The sequence below is a fragment of the Thermobia domestica genome, chromosome 3 (genome assembly GCF_964235325.1).
Source record: "Thermobia domestica chromosome 3, izTheDome1.hap1.1, whole genome shotgun sequence".
NCBI lineage: Eukaryota > Metazoa > Arthropoda > Insecta > Zygentoma > Lepismatidae > Thermobia > Thermobia domestica.
This window is the reverse complement of record NC_137456.1, coordinates 235,379,446-235,392,673: the sequence shown is the minus strand read 5'-3', so window position 1 is coordinate 235,392,673 and position 13,228 is coordinate 235,379,446. Positions and strand designations below refer to the sequence as shown.

The window sequence follows — 13,228 nt, the reverse complement described above, 5'->3', positions numbered from 1 at the left end:
GTGCATTTTATCCAAGATTGCTGATTCCTTTGACTACTAACGGACAACTGCAACTCTGCGCTGCGAGACTATTGATTTGATCGCTATCAATAGGGTGGTGTGATAACTTACTCGAAGATATTACATATTACAGCTTATTGTTCATTCACTAATTATAGGATTCCCAGCCAATATCAGAACTTTTGATTTTTCACTTTCCGCATAAGCTGATATTGATAATAGAAATGGGACGGGATTTCTTTAGCCTAACCGACATAACCGTGGGACATAAAACTCAAAGATTTCATTTCATTTTAAAATACGGAACATTTGCCTGTCCCGACTAAATTTACGGGGACGCAGAACACTCGGGTCCCAAATCGGGACTGTCCCGTTTTTTTATGAGACGTATGGTAGGCTTAATAACATCCAATTATTTTTTTCAACCATTGTATATTGCCGAGTATCAGCAACAAAAGTGAGTGTACACAAACCACATCTTGTTTTTCCATATCAAATTATAAACTAAAATATATAGTTGAATTGAGGGAACGTTAAATTGAAAGATTTCACATTTTATTCTATTGTATAGAGGATCACCTTCTCTTTGTGAAACAATTAAAATTGAATGAAAACTGATCGGCTTATTTCGAAGTTCTTGACAACACAATATGTCGAGTGAGCATACTTATTATTATTTGTTATTGTACTGTACAAAGGACTTAGAGCCAAACTATATCTGATTTCTATCGAATTTAGTGGCTGTTGTGCACTATGTGGTCTAAATAGAAATATACAATTTACACAATTCTAGGAATTATTATTATTATTATTATTATTATTGATATTGGTATTGGATAAGAAACATAGTAACAAATTTTGTTTAGAAAATATAGGAATGAGTGCCGATTTCTAGTGTTAGGAATCGATCAACATTCGTAGCACCAAATTCTAGACGTGAAATGTGAGAAGAGTGACAAGTACAACAATTTAAAATGAAAATATGTTAAGAGAAACATCAAATTATTACAAAAATTAAACTGTTTTTACTTTGTGACAAGAGATCTAGCTGTCAACCTTAATTTTATTGTTATTATCTATCTTCAGTGTATCTTTACGTAACTTTTTATTCAAATAATATTTTATGTTGAAATATGACAATATGTGACCAACACTTTTTGCATGCTAGATATGCAATTTTATGCAAGGTTGGTTCATTCTTTTAAATGGTACCGTAGATAAATGAAAATTCAATTTGCATAGTTCTGTTACTGGTATATTATGAAATTGATTAGTTGTTTATTTTAATCTTGTTTTATAGTATATAAGTTTGCACCTAATAATTTGAATACATCAACCTTTAGAAAAGAGCCTTAACCTACTCAAATATTTATTATATATACTATAAATTTCTAGTCTGTTTAAAATGACTATAAAATAGTTTCAACATGGTGCTGTATTTTTTACCTATGAATTGTTCAAAGTACTTGAAATAAGTTTATTATTAATATTATTATTGAAGATGTGAAAATTCAATGCTGCACATGAAATCCGCAGGAGAGAGCACGTATGACTAACGAGCAGAGAAGGGGAGGCATCTAAAGTATGAAGTATTTACGAAGGAAGGTACCAGGCAAATACAGTTGGGAACTTCTGTTATAAAATATTCATATTCTTGATTTCCTTCAATCATTTTACATATATATATATATACAGTGGCGGATCCAGGATATGATCAAGGGAGGGGCTAAACCATAATTTGCCGTTTTATCCAGTGTAAAGCAGAATTGAAGCCCATTTTATTCAGTGTAAACCTGAGCGTCAAGGGGAGGGCTATAGCCCCGTAGCCCCCTTGGATCCGCTCTTGTATATATATATATATATATATATATATATATATATATATATATATATAGGGTGGGCCATTTTAACTAATCCTCGGAAATATCTGATAAATGATAAAACATAGAAGAAATGTTTGAAGTAAACCGTTATATATTGCTAAGGGGGAAAACCATTTCCGCCAAAAGTACCCCTCCCCACCCCCCGGAAATGGGGGTAACGGGGGGTAACTTTGAAATGTCAAATGGGAACATGGGTCGAGTAATACCTCGTTCGAAAGGTCTTGGAAAACTAAGTAACACTGTACCAAAATTTGTTTCATATGGAGCACCAGTTTCAAAATGGCCGCCATGATATAGTTCGGAAACTCCAGTAGCCGTAGTATGAAAACCATGGGAGGTAAATGAATGGAACAAAATTGAAATACGTAAATATCATAGGGCATATCGAATGGTGTGGTCCCTGTGATCCCAGTGGCCTCCCTGAAGGGGTCTTGGGGGCTAACTTCAAGATTTCATATAGTAACATGAGTCGAGTGGTACCTCGTTCGATAAATCTTGCAAAATCAAACATCTTGTAGGAGAAAACGATTGAGGTGTAATGGCAGTGTTCTCAAAAGGCCGCCGAAACATAGTATCAGTGTCAGAGAAAAGGTTTAGTATCCGTAGTATGAAAGCGATTGGAGATAAATCAACAGAAGAAAAACTGGAGTAGGTAACTGACGTAAGGCACATCGAGAGGTGTTGTCGGGGTGACTCCACTGAAAGGTATCCGGGGCCAACTTGAAAATTTCAAATAGCAACTTGAAGCGAGTAACATCATGTTACATAGACAAATGAATATCAAACAGCTTGTGTAAGAATATTTTCGACATGAGACACCGTTTTCAAAATGATCGCCAAGACATGGTGAATGTGTCTAAGAGAATGTCTAGTGCCCATAGTATGAATACGGGTAGAGATAAATGAAAATAACGAAAATTAAATAGGAAAACCACGAAGCGTTCCAAGGTTCGAGAATGATACAACAGAGATAAAAATGTTAGAGTAAAATTGCCATAATGTATAGAGAGAGATATCCAAGTCCTGCAAAATAATCTTTTCCTGTGCTCTGTATGTGAGTGGGGTGGAAAGTAACAGTGAAAGTTCAAATGAGAACTCTACTTTAATTCGCAAATTAAGGCTACCTTACAAATAGGTATGGTATGGTTGAAACATTTGTTTGTAAGGATGACGCTGTAGTGACTAAAAAAAGGTGAAATTTTATTTGAATGGTAACGCATATCTGTATGGCTAAGTATGATTTGACGCGAAAACAGAAGGAATGTTATACGAAAGAAGTTGTCGAATAATGCAGTTGCTGGAACTTACAAACGTGTGAATTTGCTAATCTCCGTCGCCACAGAAACTTTTATGCAATGCGTGCTGGTTATTCGGAAAGCATTTCGGGGATATACGTACACACTGTTTCGTCCCTCAAGCTCACAATATGACATGAGTGCTAATAGTTAATCAAAATGTAACTGTGGCCAAGAGCGCCCATGTTGTGGTTTCCAAGGGAGGCAAGAAAAAGCGACATTTCAAATATAGTTTCAAATTTTGCTGTAGCTATTCTAAAAATTCTATTGAGTTTTCGATATTCCGAAGTACAATTTCCTCTAGGGGGGCGAGAGCCCCCTTGCCCCCCTTATGGGCGCCCTTGACTGTGGCCATCCGCATTAGCTGAGTGCACTAATTCTCTATCCCTGAAGTCTGCCTTCCAAACAGCATTGGGTAGGTCAAGCGTACGCCCGAACCGTTGTCCGGTCGGACATTGAAATTTTGAAGTTAGCTCACAAGATCCCTTTAGGGAAGCCGCTGGGATCGCAGGGGTCACATCATTCGATATGCCCTATTTACGTATTTCAATTTTGTTCCATTCACTTACCTCCCATGGTTTTCATACTACGGCTACTGGAGTTTCCGAACTATATCATGGCGGCCATTTTGAAACTGGTGCTTCATATGAAACAAATTTTGGTACAGCGTTACTTAGTTTTCCAAGACCTTTCGAACGAGGTATTACTCGACCCATGTTCCCATTTGACATTTCAAAGCTACCCCCCGTTACCCCCATTTCCGGGGGATGGGGAGGGGTACTTTTGGCGGAAATGGTTTCCCCCCTTAGCAATATATAACGTGTACTTCAACCATTTCTTCTATGTTTTATCATTTTTCAGATATTTCCGTGGATTAATTAAAATGGCCCACCCGTATATATATATATATATATATATATATATATATATATATATATATATATATATATGTGTGTGTGTGTGTGTGTGTGTGTGTTTGATGTTCCACGATTATGACCGTTAGGCTAAGGGAGATGATTAAGGCAAATGAATGATGATGGAAAAATTAGTAGAATTATACTATGGAAAGAAACGAGAAGGCAAGAAAACACACGGATACGATGAAATCCACCAGAAACTTACTTAACCTTGGATCTAACCAGCCACCCCACGCACTGCCACTGAGTCACCGTGACCCCCAAAAGAACATATAAATATACATTCAAAATATTAAAAGAAATAGTGATAATTTTGTTTCCCAAAGTGACAAGAATAACGTCGTCCGTAGAACACTCTCACTAGTAAAAGTTTGAGAGACGCGGACTTACAATGGTCATCAAAAATTAGAAAGTTTTTTTTTATAGTTTGTATCTGCAAAATGCTATTTAATAAACTCATAATTGTTTTTAAGACCTTTCATATAACGTAAAAATTTAAATGTGTAATTAATATGATGTCCATGAACTGGGCATCCAGATATATAGGCCATAAGATTAGGTGATAGTGACATGACAGGGCCATGTACGTCAATCATACGTCATTACAAATGATACAAGCAGTCTGCAGAACTTGCGAATCAGTAAAATTGTAGGGAATTAACCATGATAGACAGTAGAAAGGATCACACATCAAAAGTTTCACCTTCGTCTGGTAGATGTCAAGCACTGCAAAATCTAATCGCATGATGTATAAATTCTACCATATTTGTTTCAATAGTAGAAAATTGGCAATGATGTCGCCTCTTTTCTAAAGCAAATTGTAGAGACATTTCATGCAAGTAATGAGCTAATGGAGACAAAATAGAAATGTTCCAGCGGATCCTTTTTGTGATAATGTACCAGGCTAAACCATAAGTCTTTAAATATTTTCAAAACTCAAACAGCAGGCACATGTAGTATACGCCGTGATCAACCTAAATATAAGGTCCAACTAGCTCAAAAGGTAGTGTGGCAAGCCGAGTATTTAACAAAGAGGGCGCCACTTTGTAAGTGTTTTCAGTCAGTATTTAGCAGCAGTGACAATGAATACTCAACAACTTCTGGTACATGAACTGCTATTGTACGAGTACAACGCTGCGGCAGCAATCCAAAAGATTTGTAACCATGCGAAAGGGGAAGGTGCAGTGTACCACATCGCAAATTTCGTGCAGGTGTAAAAATTGTCGAAGATCAATCAAGGTTCGGCCACTCAAGGGATTCTGAAGTCATATGACACGCCATTAAGGAAATTCCATCTTCTAGCATACCATGATCGTGAAACCAATTCAGAATGCCCCAGTCCACTCTAATGTGTCATCTTTACAGCTCGGAAAAAACATCAGGATGCATTATGTTACATGAGTTGACCCCAGCTCAGGCACAAAAGAGAGTGGATGTGTGCCGACAACTGCTGCAAAATCCGACTGCTGCGCGTTTCATGAAAAATGTCTCATGTGGCGAAATGTGAGTGTCTTTCCGAACTTCGAATGTGGAAAAGCAATGGTTGAATAATGGCCCAACTTCTACAGTCGGATGTTAAACAGGGCCGTTTTGAGCACAAATTCATGCTCTCTATGTGATGGAACTCCTACGGAATGATTCACTAAGAGTTCGTACCTAACGGTCGTACAATCAAAACCGACCTTTATTCCCAATAAGTGAAGTTGATACATAGGCAGCACGCAAAAAGTATCTTGGGTTGATGAACCGAAAGCATACCTTTCTGCAACGGGATAAGATAAAACCATGTTGGCTCGAAAAACGCAATAAAAAAAAATCACAATCGAAGTGAATAATCCTGGGATATAGTCCTGATTTTGCCTTTTAGGATCTATTCCTGTGCATGGCACACTTCCTGAAATCACGATGCTTTACCAACCAGCAGAAGGTGGAAATAGCAGTGACTGACCTCTTTGCCTCTACGTACAAGACGTAGTATCGACATAGAATAGAGGAACTTAGAAAAACATCTAATACATCTTCTGGATGTTAATGGAATTATCATGTTCCGTATATAATTCACTCGGAACCACGCAGGCAATCACCAGTGGTTCAGACTACTTTTTCATAAATAGAATTCTATACATTGAAGGTAAATTTGAAAATTATGTAACATAGTACGATGTTACTGTCTATCCTTGAAGTATCAGGAGAATTTTAACAATAATAGTTATGATTTATAATAATAATAATAATAATAATAATAATAATAATAATAATAATAATAATAATAATAGTTGTGAGTTATATTTGTTAGCTTCTTTTTATTTCTGCAGAACCCTGGACTCTCCCCTCTTCTTTAAACTTAATTGTACTCATTGGCATGATAAATTGCATAATGTCGCTTGACTTAAACGTCTTTGTGTAACCCGTTAATGTTTTTCGACACGTTAAATAACTAGCACTATTTCTGTCTTCTACGAAAAAATGCAAATTTTCCTAAGAGGGTTTGAATGAACTTAGGATTGGTGACTTCCGTTTTACATAAGTAGTTCACTCCACTCAAATTACACGATAAGGTGTCAGAAATATCAAAGTGGAAACGTTAAACGTTACTTTGCTAGTTTGCTCATAACAACCTTTGGCTGCTTGCCTGAGCAAATCGACTCACTAGCTTTTCTCGGAGGAGCAGAAATCTGAAGGAGCATGCCTTAGAGGTTCGGAAGTTCCTTAACGAACAATTTCAGGAGAGATAGATTAACGGAAGATGATTCCAGCTTTGCTTGTAAAATTACTAGACTTGTCACCTTGTGATTCCTAGCTCTGGAATATATAGAAACCAAAATATATGCACAGAAACCAGCTAAAGGACAAAATAAGTGATGTGATTCTGAGTATTATGGACAAACTCCATGAGCACGCATTTCTAAGTTTCAGAAAAAGTTTCCAATGATGTTTGGACGTCAAGGATACATAATTGGAGGTATGGAGATGAATCTTAAGAAGCAAGAAAAAAATAAATAAAATAATTTGAACCTTACTGTAAATACAGGTATACATAAAATTTCGTTTTTAAGTTACAGAGTTTTACTTTCCTGTTGAGTTTTATAACTCTTTGTATTATAAAATATATTTTGGTGATTTTTATATTGTTAATGTTACACATTTTATTCATTGCAGACGGACAGTGTAAGTCAGTCACGTTCCGCACGAAACTTAGCCAAATTGATTCCTGGACCTGAAAGATTCGGACGCGCAGTGGAGACAATCACGCATTTTGCTTCCTCTCTTGGAAAAGTAAGAATATTATATTTCAATAAACTTCCTTATGTCCAAGGTAGCCTGCCGTCTGATCTGTAGTAAATACTCCTAATCGGCTAGAAAGAGAGAGAGAAAAAAACTTGTAGTTTTTTTTAACATCATCAACGACGGAAGTTCAAGTTAACATGGATTGAAAAGTGTTTCATTCGAAACTATGATATAAGTTACCAAAATTTAAAAAAAAAACAGTTTTTGGAGCACATCAGCTCGAAAACTATGGTGCTAGAGAAAGCTGTGAAATAATTGTTTTATCATAAATTTCTTTCAGACGGAAATTTTGTTTTTGGTTATTATGGGATTAAGTATTTATTTTTTGATACATTGATAGCCTAATTTATTAGATATTAAGTTTCCTTTCCGCAGGGAATCGATATGAGACGGGACGTACTGTTTAAAGTAGGGACCGAATCACTGCTCAGGTTATCTCCGAAATAAATCGACCTTGCAACCGACCCGTAGCTACCTGCAGTCGACCCGTGGGCACACATCAGATAGTACACGCTTGTCATTCACATACTATAGTTCGTAGTACTTCGTACTTTGATTTTATCTTTAAATTGCAGTTGGTAAGAGGCTTTAAGGTATCATAAAAATATTTCTATGATATAACAAACTAATGAATTGGTGTACTCAGCATAATAATAATAGCTCTTTTCTTGTTTAAGTAATGAATTATACTTATTTTGTAACGATGATACACGATTGCAGCTTAACTAGCAAAAACAGAAGAAAATAACATGTTCTCTTATATGCAGGCACATACACGCTACGAACTGATGTGGTTATTAATGAAGACAAAATAAAAAAGGTATCGTGAAAAGGAGCCAGAATACGATGATAATAAACATAAAATAATTATATCTTTATACTTTATTTGTGATTTCTAGAGGCCAAAGACACTACCGAAAATCAATCCCGTAACCAGATGTAGATTTTGCTATAACCTAATCACGACATACTCACTCAAATACATTTATTACCAGTTTAACCACGAGTAAAAAGTGAAAGATTCTGTAACGTGCGGGACAATTGCTTTAAATTGAATTTGTTGCTCCTGTTATTGAACATAAGAGTTTGGTACTATAATTATACACTTGTACGTAAAAGAATACAGTCGAACTTCTGTTAGTGAACCACATATAACTCGAATTTTCAATATCTCGAGGTAATTTCGCATTCCTGGCGGAAAGAATACACTTCCCGGCATTCTCGGCGGAAAGAATACACTTCCCGGCATTCCCGGCGGAAAGCTTATCTATAAATTGAATTTTCTAGCTGGGAGTACTATACCTGTTTTCTTTTTTCTTTTTTACGGAATATGCCTTTACTAAAGAAACCTACGGCTTTGGAAGTGATAACCGTGGGTACCGTTATTACCATGGCTTTAAAAAGGTTTCTGTACTGTACGTGCTGGTGCGAGCAAAGGTTTCGGAAGAGGTTACTTACAAACTGGTTTTACTTTGCTTTTTTGTTGTAACTACAGTAGCGTTGTGTTGGTCAGTGAGGATTACAATTCTTTGTGTCAGTCAAAGCTGCTTTTATGCAGGAGCTACCATGGCCTATGTTCAAGGGGAAAGTTTTTCGGACCAGATGTTGTCTGATATTATTATACGATATACAGGGTGGCCCAAAAGTAGGTATACAGTACCCAGAGCCGGCCTTAGGAGGTGCGGGGCCCGATTGGAAACATTTTGCGGGGCCCCAGGTTCACAACTTACTTGCACCAAAGACTGTAGAACCGTATATATATATCAGGGCGCAAAATTTCAAAGTCAGACGCACTCGCCAATCCAGAAATGACAGTCGCCAATATCTCTCAGGTACAAATTATGATAAGTACCCTCTTCTTCCCCACACGGGCTTTTGGTTTGACAAAGAAAAAGATTACATCAGGGCATAACCTTTCAAAACCAGACAAATAGTGTCAGTGTAATCAATTTTGAATTGGACAATTCATACACATATTAAAAAAATATCTTACCTTAAGACTACACGTTTGTGTAACGATATCTCTGCACTGAAGTATCAGTTGACGATTATGGTTTTCGAATCAAAGTCCTTAAATGAAAGGGCGATTGATGGAAATTGTCAGCAAATCATCCAGTGTGTCAGTCTTCAGTGAATTTCTGTAGTAGTTTTAACTCTGTTAAGACTGCTGAAGCCTGTTTCACATGAAACAATACTTAGAGGTAAAACTGCTCAAAATGTGACAAAGAGGAAGCATATTTGGGAATCTCGTAGTGAAGTTTTCATTGTATTTTTATTTCAGTGTCAGATTCAACGTCAATGAAGAAAACAAAAGTTTATATTCTGCCCACTCTGCTAAGATAAGGTCTACTTTTTCAATGTATAAATCTGGTTGTAAGTACTTAAAAAGCAGTTTTATTTCTTCCACACCAAATTCAAGGATTTGTCCTCAGTGACAATTATTTTCATGCTAAACAGAAACTGCACAGCCCTGTGAGTTTAGACAGAATCCATTCCTACTGAACACTGCTCGCCAGCTCTAAATTTCTATTCGCCAATGGCGATCGGAAATTTTGCACCCTGATATATATATATATATATATATATATATATATATATATATATATATATATATATATATATAGATAGATAGATAGATAGATAGATAGATAGATAGATAGATATAGATATAGATATAGATATAGATAGATAGATAGATATAAAACTCCCTGCTGGTCTAGTAGTTATATCCGTTTCCCTCTATAACTTTTACCATCTGCAAAATGTTCTGGTGAAAAAGCTCCCTCTGTTCATTGCTTATAACAACTAATTTTTCAGAGAAATAACTCAAATGGAAATGCAGACAGTGAATGAACTTTGAAATGCATATTTCACCCTTGTTCCTCGCAATTTTTCAAGGTTCTCTACCAATATTTCATAGTTTTCCTCTCTTATAAGTAAACCTATCGATGTCGAAATCTAGTTTCTTGACCAAACTTGGCAGAGAAGTGTGGAATATCAAGAAACGACCGTAAGCAAAATTTAAAATATTTCCGTCTATAAAGACGGCCACAGTGGCCAAAAACCTGGTTGATCAAAATAAACCATAATAACTAGAAATCTTTTCAAAAATATACAGCTGTTAAGAAATCTTTCAACCAACAAATTCATATCAATCTGCATTTCATTATCTCTTACAAACTATAAACTTATGGAAACATATACTTCACCATTGTATTTATCGTAAAATTCTAGCCCAACTTGATATACTATATAAACCCGTTCCTATTTTATTAAAAAAAAAGTCGAGCGAGATACAAGATAGGCAACTTCAAGATGGCGACCATGATAAGCATACACTCAAATAGATGTTTACTTCCTCCCGGTTTCGGTTAATGTGTTTTTGTTTTTATCTCTTTACCCGTTTTACAAATAAAATGAAATTTTCAAACTTGAAACACATTAATAAATATTCTCCATGGTTCTGGATAATCACAATAACATTTTAAAACACATTTTTCTGACCAGAACAAAATGAATTATTTAATAATTATACGATTTTTGTTACAGTTTCAAGGACCTAACGTCCTCTTCATCAGACATTGAGAAAAGACAGATGACAGCAAATCTTATATCTTCCTCAGCCGTTAGTTAGCATTTTCATTTATATAATTTTAATTGTTGTTTTTTTATATATAAAATTTAAATTTGTAATATGTAACAATATCATATAATTACATTGTTAATATATGTTAATTGTCAATGCAATTTACAATTCTATTGATCTTTATATAAAATAAAATAAAATAACAGAAATTTGGAAATATTCAAATTGTACTAATAGTCTTATGCATTTTTCTTTTCTATCACTTCTAATAATTTCTCCCATTGCTCATGTATATTTATACCACTTGTCCAGTTCATTAAGTTCTCCTCTTGTTCTTTCTTTATTCTTCTCGCTTCCTTCCACTTCCTAATAATCTTTCTTTTTTCTCTTTCTAAACCTTTAGCCCCTTCCCAATCTATCCTATGTCCCGTTTCTTTCACATGTTTGTAAATAGCATTATTTTCTCTTCTCATTCGAACATCATCTTTATGTTGTTTCAATCTGTCCATGAACCTTTTTCCTGTCTCTCCTATGTATTTCATTTCACACTCACTACATTTCACTTCATAGATAACTCCTTCTTCTTCCTCCACTATATTGCTTTCCCTCCTTTTCTTTTTCTTCCTTATACACCTCAACAACGTTTCTCCTCCTTTTCTATATATCTTAATACCTCCTTCTCTTAATAACCCCTTTAGCACTTCCGTCTTTTCTCCTATGCTCTGAATTCCATACCACTTCTTATTTTCTTCCTCTTCTTTCTTTTTTATATTTTCTTCTTTTTTCTTTCCTTTTATCTGTTCTATCCTATATCCATTATTTTTAAGTTGTTTATAGGATATAGGATAGAACAGATAAAAGGAAAGAAAAAAGAAGAAAATATAAAAAAGAAAGAAGAGGAAGAAAATAAGAAGTGGTATGGAATTCAGAGCATAGGAGAAAAGACGGAAGTGCTAAAGGGGTTATTAAGAGAAGGAGGTATTAAGACATATAGAAAAGGAGGAGAAACGTTGTTGAGGTGTATAAGGAAGAAAAAGAAAAGGAGGGAAAGCAATATAGTGGAGGAAGAAGGAGTTATCTATGAAGTGAAATGTAGTGAGTGTGAAATGAAATACATAGGGGAGACAGGAAAAAGGTTCATGGACAGATTGAAACAACATAAAGATGATGTTCGAATGAGAAGAGAAAATAATGCTATTTACAAACATGTGAAAGAAACGGGACATAGGATAGATTGGGAAGGGGCTAAAGGTTTAGAAAGAGAAAAAAGAAAGATTATTAGGAAGTGGAAGGAAGCGAGAAGAATAAAGAAAGAACAAGAGGAGAACTTAATGAACTGGACAAATGGTATAAATATACATGAGCAATGGGAGAAATTATTAGAAGTGATAGAAAAGAAAAATGCATAAGACTATTAGTGCAATTTGAATATTTCCAAATTTCTGTTATTTTATTTTATTTTATATAAAGATCAATAGAATTGTAAATTGCATTGACAATTAACATATATTAACAATGTAATTATATGAAATTGTTACATATTACAAATTTAAATTTTATATATAAAAAACAACAATTAAAATTATATAAATGAAAATGCTAACTAACGGCTGAGGAAGATATAAGATTTGCTGTCATCTGTCTTTTCTCAATGTCTGATGAAGAGGACGTTAGGTCCTTGAAACTGTAACAAAAATCGTATAATTATTAAATAATTCATTTTGTTCTGGTCAGAAAAATGTGTTTTAAAATGTTATTGTGATTATCCAGAACCATGGAGAATATTTATTAATGTGTTTCAAGTTTGAAAATTTCATTTTATTTGTAAAACGGGTAAAGAGATAAAAACAAAAACACATTAACCGAAACCGGGAGGAAGTAGACATCTATTTGAGTGTATGCTTATCATGGTCGCCATCTTGAAGTTGCCTATCTTGTATCTCGCTCGACTTTTTTTTTTAAATAAAATAGGAAGGGGTTTATATAGTATATCAAGTTGGGCTAGAATTTTACGATAAATACAATGGTGAAGTATATGTTTCCATAAGTTTATAGCTGTAAGAGATAATGAAATGCAGATTGATATGAATTTGTTGGTTGAAAGATTTCTTAACAGCTGTATGTTTTTGAAAAGATTTCTAGTTAGGAAAACCTAAACCTCTGTACGTTAGTGAAAACATTGTAGGGAGCTACTTATGAAAGGTATAATCAGTTTGAAATCGTTATCGACTACAGATAAAATGAAATGGTGATGAGACG

The 13,228-nt window shown here is 34.9% G+C and overlaps 1 protein-coding gene across 2 annotated transcripts in view; it reads left to right on the top strand.

Annotated features, from left to right (window-relative positions):
- LOC145681596 (uncharacterized) overlaps window positions 1-13,228 on the top strand; it is an 84,397-nt gene that overhangs the window by 51,641 nt on the left and 19,528 nt on the right. For both annotated transcript variants that reach the window (XM_081753220.1, XM_081753221.1), the window contains exon 3: window positions 7,255-7,371. In XM_081753220.1, coding sequence (XP_081609346.1) covers window positions 7,255-7,371 — 117 coding nt within the window. The remainder of the gene's footprint in view (window positions 1-7,254; window positions 7,372-13,228) is intronic.